This window comes from Dendropsophus ebraccatus, chromosome 14 (assembly GCF_027789765.1).
Source record: "Dendropsophus ebraccatus isolate aDenEbr1 chromosome 14, aDenEbr1.pat, whole genome shotgun sequence".
Taxonomy (NCBI): domain Eukaryota; kingdom Metazoa; phylum Chordata; class Amphibia; order Anura; family Hylidae; genus Dendropsophus; species Dendropsophus ebraccatus.
Window position 1 is genome coordinate 52,136,208 of NC_091467.1, and position 15,693 is coordinate 52,151,900.

Consider the following 15,693-nt stretch of genomic DNA (forward strand, 5'->3'; position numbering starts at 1 on the left):
AGCCAACCAGTCACAGCTCAGCTTTCATTTTACCTGAGCTGAAAGCTGAGCTAGGGCTGGTTGCTGTAGACAGTTTGCAAACGTTTTACACACTTTGATAAATGTGGGCCATAGCCAAGAATTTTTTTCCAGAGCTGCACTCACTATTCTGCTGGTGGGGTCACTGTGTACATACATTACATTACTTATCCTGTACTGATCTGAGTTACATCCTATATTAAACTCCAGAGGTGTGCTCACCTACATATATATTTCCTTGGGATGACCACTCTCATCATTGCCATTGTATTCTAGATGTACAACTTTACCAATTTTGCTGTGGCCCTCAATGAGTTAGACAAAGACTTGGAGTCTACATTGGCCCCCACTGACTGTCGTTTACGACCTGACATCAGGTATATGGAAAATGGAGATCTAGGTAAGTAGTATCTGGCGTTGAACCATGTGACATCTGTTTTCTGGCACTCTTGCCATCACGTATGTAACACTTATCACTGTCTCTTTTAGATCAGGCCAGTAAAGAAAAGGAAAGATTAGAAGAGAAGCAGAGAGCGTCCCGGAGGGAGCGGGCAAAGAGCGGCGAGGAGTGGAGGACGAGGTACTGTGTCATGGAGGGCTGGGGTTAGGTTATATGAAGCTGTGATTTGCTATTCTCCATGTATCCTATAAATGGCCACATAAGATGTTACAGGAGAGATCACATACAATCCCGCCTCCTAGCAGACACCTTCTAATTCACTTCATGTTGTGTCTTGGCTGTGCTGAGGAATTCCGAGGTGTCCTGGTGCTTTCTTCTCTTCTCCTCATTATCTCTTCTTCACTCACTTTCCTCTATCATTTTCACATTTGACACTCATCATCTATTCTATGGCCCCTTGTGTGCCCTCTGCTGCCATATTGTCTCATCTCTACCTTCTTTTGTTATATGACATCATCTCCTACATGTTGGTGTCTTCTGAGGTTACATTACTGTTCCTGCATGACATCCCTTCCTGTCTTACATACTCTAGAGCCATCGTGCCTTCATCTACTCTCCCATCTCATTCTCACTTATGTCTTCTAACACAATGGCCCCCTTTTGTCTATCTGTCTGGTTTACCCATAGCAACCAATCACAGCTCGGCTTTTATTTGTCATAGTTCTCTAGTAATATGAAAGCTCAGCTGTGATTGGTTTCTATGAGTAAATCAGACAGACTGATAAATCTGGGACATTTCTGCCTTTGTGTCGTCCTCTTCTCTGCCTTCATATTCTCTTTTTTTTTCATGCCATATCCTTTTCTCTTCTGTATTCCTTCTCCTCTTCTCTGTTTCCTGCCTCGTCCTCTTCTCTGTTTCCTGCCTCGTCCTCTTCTCTGTTTCCTGCCTCCTCCTTTTCTCTTCTGTATTCCTTCTCCTTTTCTCTTCTGTATTCCTTCTCCTTTTCTCTGTTTCCTGCCTCGTCCTCTTCTCTGTTTCCTGCCTCGTCCTCTTCTCTGTTTCCTGCCTCGTCCTCTTCTCTGTTTCCTGCCTCGTCCTCTTCTCTGTTTCCTGCCTCGTCCTCTTCTCTGTTTCCTGCCTCGTCCTCTTCTCTGTTTCCTGCCTCGTCCTCTTCTCTGTTTCCTGCCTCGTCCTCTTCTCTGTTTCCTGCCTCGTCCTCTTCTCTGTTTCCTGCCTCGTCCTCTTCTCTGTTTCCTGCCTCGTCCTCTTCTCTGTTTCCTGCCTCGTCCTCTTCTCTGTTTCCTGCCTCGTCCTCTTCTCTGTTTCCTGCCTCGTCCTCTTCTCTGACATGTTCTTAGCCATCTTGTTGTTTCTCATTCACCTCCTTGACGTCCGCCTGTGCCTCTCGGCTTTTTGCCTCCATATAACATATCCTTTGCCTAAAGAGTTAACCTCTGTGTCTTTTTCAGGTGGTTTACACAGGGGACTAACCCGCACAACAAGACCTCTGACTGGCTCTATACTGGAGGATACTTTGAAAGAAACTTCACGGACTGTCCTGACATCTATTGAGCCCCTCTCCCTGGACTTCTTGTTTTACATCAGACCTAGGCTTCATATCAACTTTTGCACCGGAGCCGAGGCTCGCTGACTGTGTCTCTGCGGAGCGGGGTGTACATATATATATTTATATATAGGCACCTCCATTTTTTTTTTCTCTCTTTTAGGAAACTTTATTGTTCAGCAATCAGGGAATGAATTATTCAACAACTTTGGTTGCCAAAAATAAAAGCTGATTTTTGTGTTAGTTTGTATATGCGGGTGACATAGGCGTATACTGACGCACAAAGTTTGTAGCCAACAGCGTGGGGGACCCATCGCTTCCCAAATTCAAACCACCTTTGTCTGACTTTGATGACTAGTCACTAGTGAGCATGTGTCAATCACACGTCAATCCTGGCTGCTGCTCTGTAATCCACTCTCAACTCACCGTTTCCGTACTTCATAATCTTTTTTGGCTGGGTCCACAAGCCTTGAAGCTCATAAACACAAAGGGGCTAGCAATGTTTAGGATTAGGGCCGATATAATGCAGTACCCTCCCACAGCCTGCCTGTGTAGACGTTTCAGGCTGTAATCGACTTGAATAGCTCAGAGCACCACCTACAGGTTGAATGAAGGTACTTTTTTGCAAATTTATTGAATTTTGTTTTGTCAAGATATTGTTGATCACAGAGATAAGATTTAAGAATATTTTTGAAAATAAAGAAAAACTAATTTTATTTTAAGGGTTTCTCTGTACCGGTACTGTGATCAAGACTGTCAATAGGGTCATGTGAAGTCGGTGATCTCCAACCTGTGACTCCAGCAGCCTTTGGCTGTCAGTTGTACTTTTGCGCCTGCTAAAGAGCCACAGGTTGGGGAAGACTGCTTAAAGTGTCACTGTCGAGAATTTTTTTTTCCAGAAATCAATAGTCCAGGCAATTTTTAAGAAACTTTGTAATTAGGTTTATTAACCGAAAAATGCATGTTTATCATGCAGTTTGAAGCTCTCTCCCCTGTCTTTATTGTTCTCCTATGGAGAGAGCTAAGTAAAAGACCAAAACAGGACAACAAAGAGTTAATCAACAAATACATTGCCCTTTATCTCCTCTGACAGTCACCACTGACCTCTCTGAGCTCTGATTACAGCGTTCACCCAGCTCCATGCCTGTAATCCCTTTGTTCTCAGCTTTCTGCTGTCGGCTAACTCCCTCCTTTCCCCTCCCCTCTCCTTAGAACAGACTGGGTACATCTGATGCAACAAGTCACAATTTTCAGATTTTTTTGCAGTGGATGGAAAAGAGGAGGGGGGGGGGGACCTGGGAAAAGGCTTTTAGGGTACAAACACACATGGCTTATACGCTGCGTATTTACTGCTGCGATACGCAGCAGATTAGATCTAAATAACTGAACACAGTATCAAATCTGCTGTGTGTGTTTGTACCCTTGAATGCAGATAATGGCATATTTAAATCCAATTACAAAGTTTCTTAAAATCGCCTGGACTATTGATTTCTGCAAAAAAAAAAAAAAAAATATATATATATATATATATATATATATATATTTATACACACACGACAGTGACACTTTAAGACCATGATCATCTCATATTCCTTGGTTCACACATACTGTACTCATTTAGGCAATTTAGCATGCTAGTTATTATTCCATGCCTTGTGGTTACTTGTGCTACATCTAAGCTGTGTGCCACATACCCTCCTCATTGGGAATGTCTTAAGTATGCATGCTCAGGTGATCTGTGCATGCCAACCATTATGACCTCCCCTGTGATCAGCCAATGCTGGAATCTTTCCCATGTGCACCCTACACTCCACCTGCATTAGCATAATGTGATGAGCATAATGCATACCAATCATTATCATCTCCTGTGTAATTAGCTTAAGCTGGCATCCGCTCTGCACCTTCACCGCCTGCACCGAGGAAAAGTGTGCACACTCGCATGCTCTGGTAGATAACTATTGAAAGTAAAGTTTCCATCTTTGAGTGCCATACAGTATATATAGCGATATAGAAAGTTGAGTTCCTGTGTACTTATATTACATTACTTAGCCTTTACTGCTTCTGGGTTACATCCTGTATAAACTCCAGAGCTGCACTCACTATTCTGCTGATGGTGTCAGACATAGGGAATATGCACACGGAGTAATTCTTGCAGAAAACTCTGTGGAATCCCCCGCACGTCCCCGCGCGCTCCCACTTCCCTCTTTGCCGGCTTTATAGACTCCATTGTATAAACTGAGGGATTCCGCTGTGCGCCCAAAGATTTGACATGTGGAGCTTATGTGATGGGTGAAACTTCAAGGGGGAGTGAGCAGCGGATTCCACACAGTGTTTTCCACATATACTGTTCTGTTACGTTACTTTTGCTGAGTTACATTCTGTATTATATAAGTAATGTATGTAAACAGTGTCTCCACCAGCAGAATAGTGAGTGCAGATCTGGGGTATAATACAGGATGTAACTCTGGATCAGTACAGGATAAGTAATGTATGTACATGGTGACTCCACCAGCAGAATAGTGAGTGCAGCTCTGGAGTATAATACAGGATGTAACACAGTATCAGTAAAGGATAAGTAATGTAATGTATGTACACAGTGACTCCACCAGCAGAATAGTGACTGCAGCTCTGGAGTATAATACAGGATGTAACGCAGTATCAGTAAAGGATAAGTAATGTATGTACTTAGGGTACAAACACACACACCGTATACGCAGCGTATTTTCTGCTGCGATACGCAGCAGATTGTATCTAAACAACTGAACACAGCATCAAATTTGCCCCATCAAATCTGCTGCGTATACGGTGTGTGTGTTTGTACCCATAGTGACCCCACCAGCAGAATAGTGAGTGCAGCTCTAGAGTATAATACAACTTTTTATGTATACCAATCCATACTTTGTCTTACACCTTGCATCCTATGAGTTAGAAAAGTAATCTGGTCCTGACAGGGGATCAGTATTTGTCATTCCACTAAGAGCCTTGTTGCTCACAGATATTACTGGTTCACAGTATCAGGTCCAGGGTTCTTGTTTCTGCTCTGGTTGTTGCCCAGGCTTGTGCTCTTGTGTTTATGTATGAGATCAATGGCCCTTGTCTAGTAAATAACCCGTTGCAATAGATCCCGTGAACAGAAAACACCCTGTGCCCACCGAGCCTCTACTGAGAACATAACCTATGTCCACAGGGACCCATGTTTAGGTTGGAGCCAATGCAGAGAGGGGTCATGCCGAAGAAATAACCCATCCCCACACCACTGGGAGTTTCTTTTTCTTTTTTTACTTCTATCTTTTCCAGACTCCTGAATGGCAACTTTGCCTAGTAATGCAGGGATTCATCTCCTTCTCCCTTTATCACTGCAGGTCTTGGCAGCCAAGATGTTCAGAACGGCCATATTGATTGCCACTCCGCTTTCATCTGATCCTATATAATGCTTAATATTCATGAAGTTAGGATTTTTTAAATTCTATTTTGGGCTAAATTCTCTTTGATTTGTGTGTTTTTCTGTGCCTAACCGTGTGATTTATAGGACTGCTATATCCAGTATGGATGGCGCCTGGTATCTCTGAACTTGCAGGTACGCGCCATTACACCCATCAAATGTACATAGGCCGTACAACCATGTTCAATGTATACCACAACCACTATGTCCACAGCGGCGTGCGTGTGCGAATATAGCTATATTTAAGAGAGAGAGAAGATTGTGCATACAGGTATATGCTTGTATGTGTGTGTATATACCGTACATATGTACCTATATGCATATATGTTTATATATATATATATAGAGAGAGAGAGTACAGCTGTATAACAAAGCAATATTTAATGTAAAGCCAATGGATTTAACTACAGAGGGGGTTTTATAGTAAGGGGGGAAGGGGTAATATTGTGTCTGAACTGGATTTATTAAAAATACTTGTGATTATGATGTACCGCCATCTTGTCTCTTGTCCACATAACACTGAATACTGTGTAACTCGTGTGTGTTGTGTATTAAATCCTATGACAGCCTATGGCAGGTTAATACATATATCCTGATGCTCGGTTATTATTTTACTCCGTTATTCTACGGCGCGGCAGAAAGAACTTCCTGTCACACAGGAAGTTGTAGTTGCTAGGGAAGATCGGGTTACTATGCCAACATGATCGTCCAGCATGAGTTGTGACTGCACATTGATAGAAAATAATCGTGACCGGTTAACAAAAACAGCACCACCCTTGTCCTCAGGTTGTGTGTGGTGTTACAGTTCTGCTCTATTCATTTTGATGGACTTGAGCTGCAATACAACACCCAACCTGAGGACAAGGGTGATGCTGTTTCTGTACTATAACAACGTTTGATAACCGCTTTAACATGAGGCCATATTTACACATATCAATGAGCCTCAGATTGCCAATACAATTTGTAGTATTATTATTTAGTGCTCATTAATATCAGTGAAGCACTGGATGTGTGAAATGGACATGTCTTTTTTTTTTTTTTATAATTATATCCTGTAACACAGCTTGTAAGTGATAGCATGTATTTATCATTGTAATCAATAAGGTGTTTTCAGGTGTCTATTTTGGAGCATAAAAAAGCAGTGTGTACTTAGCCTATAGGTGCGGGTCCAAAGTGCACAACTCCTATTCAAAACATTGAACAAAAAAAAAAAAGAAAGCTACTCTTAACACAAATTTGCCCTGCTTTCCTGGGCATCTGAATGGAAAAATCTGACTTATGTCTCTACCTAAAGCAGGGTTGTCAAACTCGGCACCCCCCCCCCCCCCAGCTGTTGCAGAACTACAACTCCCAAGCTTTGGCTGTCCTGTCATGATTGGAGATCTAGTTTTGCAACAGCTGGGGGGGCTGAGTTTGACACCTGTGACCTAAAGGGTTTTGTTTAATTATAAAAACATGGTGGCTTTCTTCTTGTAATCAGGTTGTGTAGTATAGCAGCTCAGCTCCATTGAAAGGAATGAAGCTGAAGTGTAATATCACCACCAACCTAAAGACAGGGGTGGTGCTATTTTTTTGTTTGTTTTTTTTTTGGAAGAAAGCACCTGATTCCGAATAACCTCCTTTAACCCTGGCAGATCGGGATTTAGGGGACGTTGTGTCAACCCACATTGGGATAGTTTACTATCAGCCATACTGATTACCACCCAGCTTTCCTAGAAATGGAAAAACTTATAGGAAGATGTAAAAAAATCTAGATAAATTTAGAAGTTTATGTGAGTTTGATGAGTAATAGATGCAGGCATCGTGTCAGCTTCCTAATCCATATGTCAGCACTCTGTGCTGGGCTGACATACCGCCTGGCACGCAGCCTTATAACCTGCTGCCAAGAAACAGCACCGTAGTCAGGAACTTCAGATGTAGGAGTAAAACCTGCCAAAAGTGGAGAACAGAAGATGGTTATAAACAGGAGATTTATACCCTGCAGCAGGTGTCATCACCCTCCTTCAAACTCCTCACCTGTTGCAAAACTACAACTCCTTCGGTTGTCAGGACCTGTTGGTTGTAGTTCAGAGAAACACTAATCTATAAGTCAGGAATTTGTAGGTTGGATAGCCTATAAGTGTTCCCCACCCTGTTGCTCTCTAGCTTATTTCAAAACTACATCTCCTAGCATGCCCTGACCACCTGCACAGCTGTAAGTCTCTAGGGCCCAAATACAAAATCTGTCACAAGGCGCCCATGGGCCATTTTCCTCATTGGCCTATCTTGATGGCTTCAGTTCTGTTCTCCAGTTAGAGCCAATGCTGTATTCAGAATTTCTCTAACTGCTCCCATAGACATGTTGTAGCTTATCATGTGATGTGATGAAGCCTTAAAGGGGTACTCTGGGCAGGGGTTATTTTTAGGGTATGGCCAGGGAAGGGGTGGAAATGGAGACCGCCGGTCACTTACCTCCGCGGTTCCAGCACTGGCTCTCGGATTGGGCCGCCCCGTTCTCCCGTCCGGCCGCCGATTTCTGGTCTGAGCTGCGGCTTGAGAAGTGACGTCTCAAGGCAGCTCAGCTATTCAGCGGCTGAGGCGGGACTCTGCTCTGACCGCTGTATGGCTGAGCTACCTTAGGACGTCACGTTTCAAGTCGCAGCTCAGAACAGGAAGCGGCGTCCAGATGGGAGAACGGGGCGGCACGATCTGGAACTGGGGAGGTAAGTGACCGGCGGCCTCTATTTCCACCCCTTCCCCGGCCATACCCTAAAAATAACCCCCACCCGGAGTACTCCTTTAATGACACCATAAACTTCCAAACTGTACTAATCCGTAATACAGAAGCATAAACATATAATACAGCGCTGTAAGTATAGAACGTTGATGGCGAACCTTGGCCCTCCAGCTGTTGCAAAACTATAATTCCCATCATGCCTGGACAGCGAAAGCCTCGTCTGGGATTTGGGCTGTCATATCATCACTGGTGTAAACGCTAGTGACTCCATGTTGCTCTGTCATGTGCATAAGATTTCATTGTCATCAGAGCTCCCATAATGCATTGCTTCTGGCTATCTGAACGCAGCTTTAGATGTGAACGGAGAACACGTATATACGTAAGTTTTCACTGTTGCTCAAGTTTTGTTACTGTGATTTTTGCCTTACCAAATAACACTCTGTATCACCAGAGCATCCACGTTGTTTAACCCCCAACTTTTATGGACCAAAAAAAATAAATTTTGATATTTTATTTGATTTCTGCATTTAATCCCAGTAATAAGTATGCAGCCCCTCCTCCTTTGTATACTGTACCATCACACTGTGACAACCCAACAGCTATGTGTGCTGCGTCCTTCCTGCACTACCTGTTTGTATATAAAACACAGATCACAATAAATCTTGGTGAAACAGTTGCCATTTTCTTCTTCTTTATTGCGCCTCCCGGTAACAACTCTATACATACATCTCCCATATTGTACCCAGTCATCTTGTAGAACTGTAGACTGTGCAGTCACTTGAATACTCTGCAGAATCCAATGACTAGGGGTAGATGCCTGGATAACAGACTGCTGGGATATGCTGTATTTTGAATGCAGTTGGTAAAATAACACAAAAAATGGATCACATCCCAGCCAACCACAACCTCACTGTGGTATGTAGCTGCTTCCACTAGGGTACAAATGACTGCAGGGATCTCTAGCGGTGGCTGTAGGTAACCAGAGTGTATTAATCTGTCAGGGCTAAAAAGTATCAATTCGCCTTTTAACTTTTTTAAGATGTCTGATAAAACGGTCACGGCCATCAGATCTATGATACAAGTCACCTCTATCATTTTTCAGGATGTTAAACCATCAATGGATTAATCTGCCCTATCATCTCCGGCCTCCCAGATGGAGCCATTCCAGCTTTTCTTTTATCTTGACAGGTTGAGCTCCAATGTGTCTTATAATAAGTTAGCAGGCGAGTCGCTTTCCTCTGATGTATCTTCTAAGTCAGCGGTGTAGTCACTGCACTACAATGTATCTTATAAGTGAGCAGTGGATGTATCTTATCACTGCACAAGAAAAAACCTTTTCCTCTGCTACTGGTCAAAAACAATTTGTCTCTACTAAATTGAGTGTGCAGATTCCAAATCCGAAGTCAGAATTGTTGTAAAACATCGGCTAAATTTGGCTATGCATAGGTATGCCTAAATTAATTAAAAATTCAATGAAAATGTAATCATTTTAAACAGAACGAGTTTTACTCCAACAATTACCTGGTCATAACCAAAGTTTTCATAGTAAGCAGTGTATGAAAATGGAATGGAATAACATAGCTTGATGTATCTAATAAGTGAGCAGCCAAGTAACTTAGCTCCAATGATCTTATAAGTGTGCAGCCAACTCTCTTAGCGCCGATGTATCTTATAATAATTGAGCAGCAGAGTCGCTTAGCTCCAATGTATCTTATAATAAGTGAGCAGTCGAGTCGTTTAGCTCCAATGTATCTTATAATAAGTGACCAGCCGAGTTACTTAGCTCCAATGTATTTTATAAGTGAGCAGCTGAGTCGCTTAGCTCCGATGTATCTTATAATAAGTGAGCAGCCGAGACACTTGGCTCTGATGTATCTTATAAGTGAGCAGCTGAGTCACTTAGCTCCAATGTATCTTATAATATGTGAGCAGCCGAGACACTTGGCTCTGATGTATCTTATAATATGTGAGCAGCCGAGTCGCTTGGCTCTGATGTATCTTATAAGTGAGCAGCTGAGTCGCTAAGCTCTGATGTATCTTATAATATGTGAGCAGCCGAGTCGCTAACCTCTGATGTATCTTATAATATGTGAGCAGCCGAGTCGCTTGGCTCTGATGTATCTTATAATATATGAGTAGCCGAGTCGCTTAGCTCCAATGTATCTTATAAGTGAGCAGCCGAGTCGCTTGGCTCCAATGTATCTCATAATATGTGAGCAGCCGAGTCGCTTGGCCCCGATGTATGTTATAATAAGTGAGCAGCCGAGTCGCTTGGCTCTAATGTATCTCATAATATGTGAGCAGCCGAGTCGCTTGGCCCCGATGTATGTTATAATAAGTGAGCAGCCGAGTCGCTTAGCTCCAATGTATCTTATAATAAGTGAGCAGCCGAGTCGCTTAGCTCCAATGTATCTTATAATAAGTGAGCAGCCGAGTCGCTTAACTCCAATGTATCTTATAATAAGTGAGCAGCCGAGTCGCTTAGCTCTGATGTATCTTAGAATATATGAGTAGCCGAGTCGCTTAGCTCCAATGTATCTTTTAAGTGAGCAGCCGAGCTGCTTAGCTCCAATGTATCTTATAATAAGTGAGCAGCCGAGTCGCTTAGCTCCAATGTATCTTATAATAAGTGAGCAGCCGAGTCGCTTGGCTCCAATGTATCTTATAATAAGTGAGCAGCCGAGTCGCTTAGCTCCAATGTATCTTATAAGTGAGCAGCCAAGTCGCTTAGCTCCGATGTATCTTATAAGTGAGCAGCCGAGTTGCTTAGCTCCGATGTATCTTATAATAAGTGAGCAGCCTAGTCACTTCAAGGTTATCTGCAGTTTTGGAATATTTCATATACAGTTCCATAAAACATTAGATAAATGCGCAGCTGCAAGCTCCAGGGCGTTCATGTTTTTATCCCAAGTTTATTTCCTTATAATGCCCCTCATTCTCCATTGTTATGTGATTTGTTAATAAGGACGGTCGGCAGGAAACCATAGACTATGAGGACCCAGTATCCAGGCAACCTGAAGGGTCATTCTGTTCTTTGGTCTGTCTACTTATTCATACAATTACTGCCTGACTCTCATCTACATAGAACCACATGAGGAAAAGCAAAGGTTTGTTCTGCTTATGGTTGTTTCCTTGTAAAGCTGGTCATACACATTGATGTCAGCCCACCCTGCCAGCACTGGTGGGGGCTCCTGACACCAGATTTCAGGGGAAATAAGATCGGGTTATTGAATGCCAAGATGCCAGTCCTCAGGATATTGAAGTGTCTAGGAGCAGCTAATGCCCCTCTCCTTATTAATCATTTGGGAGTGACGAGGAATAGCCATTGGCTATTGGTCAACCTCCAGTAACCATATGTTTCTTTGGAAATCATGTAAAGGAGACAAAGAAATCCATTTACTGTATTCTAACTACAAAAATATGTATTTCACAACAGTAAGATAATGGCGATACTGGGAAAAACCAGGCATACAAACATCATTCAGCTATATAGCGCCTACATGTATTGTAACACTGTACAAGGAGTTCCTGTCCCCAGTAAGGCTCATAGCCGCATTCTCCACACAAATAAAGTGTTGTCTTGCAGTTTTGCAGTAGAGTTCATCATTTTTAAACATGTGATAGCTGGTGTATTAAACAATGACAGATGGGACAAAAATGATTGTAGCTGAGCTGCAATACCAGATACAACCTGTGGATAAAAGTGGCACAATTATTCTTTTGACCTATCAATCTTAATTCCTTTAAAGGGTAAAAAAAAAAGTCTTATCCCTCTGGGTGCTGATAACGTCTCCAACCTAGAATGTAACAGTTGTATAATGGTAAATGAGACATGCGAGTTATAGCCTTATTTACATATGAAGAAGAATACATTTTAATCAGTAATAGGGCATTGGACCTTCTAATAAAGATATAGCGCCACTTCCCATCCCCTGCCCTATTAGATACTAAAAGCAGGTTAGACCCAGGAAGTAGCCCGTCAAGGGATTGTTTATGTCTGGCCACTTCCAACCACACAGGTGAACTCCTTGGCCATCCTATGGTACACTACAGCACTCCGCACCCAATAGTGCCAACACAGATCTCAGTGTCAATATGCGGCAAATAGCGGCTGTAGCGTTTGTTGACATGCGTGTCTGTGGTGAGGACATAATCTACTCCACCAGAGGCTGAGGAGCCCCAGGCTGTATGTAAGTCTTCACAAGCTGCAGTATGTCTATCTGTAAGTCAATCTTCTTCTCTACAGGAACCTTCTTCAAGTACGGGAGCAGAGACTGGACGAACAAGTAATCCTCATCCTTCTCGTTGTCTCTCTTCTTGTTCAGAGAGTCGACCATCCCAATGATTTGGCTTTCAAAGTCCCCTAAGCCACTTCCGCTGGACTTATTCCTCTTAGTACGCGGGGGTTCAGGGATCTGTGCCACACGTTCCGGTAGCGGACTCACGGGGGGTTCAGAATCGCTGCCCTCAGACTTTGGACTTTCTTGTGTGTCTGAGGCTTTTCCAGAAATTCTAAATAAAAAGACCAGTCTTTTCTCAGAGTTTGGAAAAGTACAATTTAAGAGAAAGGGCAAAGTTTACTTACGATCTGCGCATCAGGGTGGGCTCCAGGAAGGTCAGCTGGTCGTAGAACATGTATCGCTTCCGTTTTGAAGGTGATGATCCGCTCCTCACTTCCTTCTTCTGCAGGTGCAGCTCCCTTCTGAAACAATCCTTTAAGGACCTCCAACGAGTCTGAATTTCCTTAGCTGCGAGAACAGAATAGATCTGTATGTGTGATTCCAGCCTGCATCCCTCCACCTGTGTTCTGACAGCCAAAGACTCTACAACAGGGGTGCCACACTCGCAACCCTCCAGCTTTTACAAAACTACAATTCACATTATGACTGGAAAGCCTGAGCTGCCCAGGCATGATGGGAATTGCATTTTTGCAACAGCTGGAGAGCTGCCGGTTTGACACCCCTCTTCTAGATCAGGGTTCCCCAACCCGTGTCTCCAGCCGATGTATGATAGGAGAATACTGGAGAGCCACCACTAATCTTGAGTCCACATCTCACAGGACACCTTCACTTGCTCCTCACAAGCAACTTTTGTAGGTGACCTAGCAGTAGAAACCTGCATAGTATGCTACTGTATGCCATACTGCAGAATGCAATTACACAATTAAACACAAAAATGGTGTTGACCACGTTTTTATGTACGTGGAATTAAACATACCGAATCGGAAACCGTGAAAAAGACAGTGTGAAGCCGGCCTAAGGGATATAAAAAAAAATGAAGGAAAATGAGTGTCACCTCCTGTTGAGGGAGGATTATAAGGACTACTACTCTTAACACATCCCTGAGCATCATATACCACCGACAGCTTCCATTTAAACACATGCACCATTTTAATTCTTTGCTCTTAAAGTGACTGTACCACCAGGCCCAGGCTGAAGCACTGGAGGCGGCCGACCCACCCTTAGTGGGAGGAAACCCTAGCCCCTCTATGATAGGGTTCCATTGATTCTAATGGAGTCACGTCATGGAGGGACTAGGGTTTCTTCCCACTGGGGGTGGGTCGGCCCGCCTCCAGTGCTTCAGCCTGGGCCTGGTGGTACAGTCATATTAAGCTTCATACTGATGGAGATGCTGGGTGCAGTAGTTCTCTGTCCTTCTCCACACTTGCTCTTTACCCTTGCAGCTTTTCTCCAGCTGGCTGCTCTCCTCCCAGCCTGGGACCAGAATGGTGCAGATCTCCTCCCAGCAGCGCTGCTTCTTGTTGCGGTCACTGTAGTTGTCCTCTTGCTGGTCGTACACGGCCGGACGCTTCTTCACTTCACTGATCAGGAGATCGGTGTCCACAACGAGCCGTGACGACTTCATGTCTGGGCCCGGGCTACCACCTGCAGCTCCGCCCCTGAGGTCAGGGGAGAGGCCCTAATACTGGACGTTGTCACCTAAGCTATGACCTTATAGTGGAATGTGGCAGTCTGAGGGGTTACTGGTGCTATGGTGGGATGCTTTGGTCTGGTTGAGGCAGTCAGACTGGTCACACCATTATGGGAAGTTGTGGTCTGGTCACTGACGCTACTATGGGATGTGACAGTCTGGTCAGTGATGCTATTATGGGTATTGTTGCTGCGGCTTCAATGAAATGTGGTGGTCCGGTCACTAAGGCTACTATGGGATGTGGTGGTCCGGTCACTGAGGCTACTATGGGATGTGGTGGTCCGGTCACTGAGGCTACTATGGAATGTGGTGGTCCGGTCACTGATGATACTATGGGATGTGGGGGTCCGGTCACTGAGGCTACTATGGGATGTGGTGGTCCGGTCAATAAGGCTACTATGGGATGTGGTGGTCCGGTCACTGATAATACTATGGGATGTGGTGGTCCGGTCACTGATGATACTACGGGATGTGGTGGTCCAGTTACTGAGGCTACAAAGGGATGTTGGGGTCCGGTCACTGATGATACTATGGGATGTGGTGGTCCGGTCACTGATGCTACTATGGGATGTGGTGGTCCGGTCACTGATGATACTATGGGATGTGGTGGTCTGGTCACTGATGATACTATGGGATGTGGTGGTCCGGTCACTGATGATACTACGGGATGTTAGGGTCCGGTCACTGATGGGATGTGGTGGTCCAGTTACTGAGGCTACAAAGGGATGTGGTGGTCTGTTGGATGACGCTACAATGAGATGTGGGGGTCCGGTTACTGAGGCTACAATGGGATGTGGTGGTCCGGTCACTGATGCTACTATGGGATGTGGGGGTCCGGTCACTGAGGATACTTTGGGATGTGGTGGTCCAGTTACCGAGGCTACAATGGGATGTGGGGGTCCGGTCACTGAGGATACTTTGGCATGTGGTGGTCCGGTCACTGAGGATACTTTGGCATGTGGTGGTCCGGTTACCGAGGCTACAATAGGATGTGGTGGTCCGGTTACTGAGGCTACAATAGGATGTGGTGGTCCGGTCACCAAGGCTACTATGGGATGTGGTGGTCCGGTCACTGATGATACTATGGGATGTGGTGGTCCGGTCACCAAGGCTACTATGGGATGTGGTGGTCCGGTCACCAAGGCTACTATCGGATGTGGCGGTCCGGTCACTGATGATACTAGGGGATGTGGTGGTCCGGTCACTGATGATACTATGGGATGTGGTGGTCCGGTCACTGATGATACTATGGGATGTGGTGGTCCGGTCACTGATGATACTAGGGGATGTAACGGTAGTATATTATGGAATGTGGTTTGGTTAGTGATGAGTATATTATGGGATGTGGTGGTTTGGTTAGTGATGAGTATATTATGGGATGTCACAGTCTGGTCCCCCACTATTCTCCTCTTCTGTGACTGCTATAACAGACCAGGACCCCCACTTAATAATGTGGCTAGATACAGGGTCTACAATCCCGCGGCGGCCCTGTGGGCTCTGCCTGTATTATCCCCGCTGTGTCATGGCCCCCGGTGTCTCCATCCCCCCCGTCAGACTTCTGTCCGGCACCGGATCTGTCCGTCCTGCAATCAGTGACACAGCAAACAACACAGCGCAGTCT

At 44.5% G+C, this 15,693-nt stretch overlaps 2 protein-coding genes across 6 annotated transcripts in view; one reads left to right on the forward strand and one right to left on the reverse strand.

Moving 5' to 3' along the window:
* Positions 1-6,028, forward strand: part of OSBPL2 (oxysterol binding protein like 2) — a 57,867-nt gene extending 51,839 nt beyond the window's left edge. For all 4 annotated transcript variants that reach the window (XM_069953338.1, XM_069953339.1, XM_069953337.1 and 1 more), the window contains 3 exons: positions 295-418; positions 508-598; positions 1,889-6,028. In XM_069953338.1, coding sequence (XP_069809439.1) covers positions 295-418; positions 508-598; positions 1,889-1,991 — 318 coding nt within the window. In that variant the 3' untranslated portion in view covers positions 1,992-6,028. The remainder of the gene's footprint in view (positions 1-294; positions 419-507; positions 599-1,888) is intronic.
* Positions 6,029-11,560: 5,532 nt separating this feature from the next.
* LOC138771635 (uncharacterized) lies at positions 11,561-14,006 on the reverse strand. Of its 2 annotated transcripts, none has more exons than XM_069951478.1 (3): positions 13,817-14,006; positions 12,727-12,889; positions 11,561-12,653 (listed from the first exon to the last, which is right to left on the reverse strand). In XM_069951478.1, the coding sequence occupies exons 1-3, from the start codon at positions 14,004-14,006 to the stop codon at positions 12,296-12,298; spliced, it is 711 nt and encodes a 236-aa protein (XP_069807579.1). In that variant the 3' UTR covers positions 11,561-12,295. The 2 variants fall into 2 exon arrangements, with proteins under 2 accessions (XP_069807579.1, XP_069807578.1); XM_069951477.1 differs by having other exon boundaries at positions 11,561-12,671.
* Between the last annotated feature and the right edge of the window lie 1,687 nt (positions 14,007-15,693).

Coding starts and splice junctions, on each gene's coding strand:
- LOC138771635 (XM_069951477.1), bottom strand. CDS start 14,006: ATGAAGTCGTCACGGCTCGTTGTGGACACCGATCTCCTGATCAGTGAA. Junction 12,890..13,816: donor GCTGGAGAAAAGCTGCAAGG/GTAAAGAGCAAG, acceptor CTGTTCTCGCAG/CTAAGGAAATTCAGACTCGT. Junction 12,672..12,726: donor CCCACCCTGATGCGCAGATC/GTAAGTAAACTT, acceptor CTCTGAGAAAAG/ACTGGTCTTTTTATTTAGAA.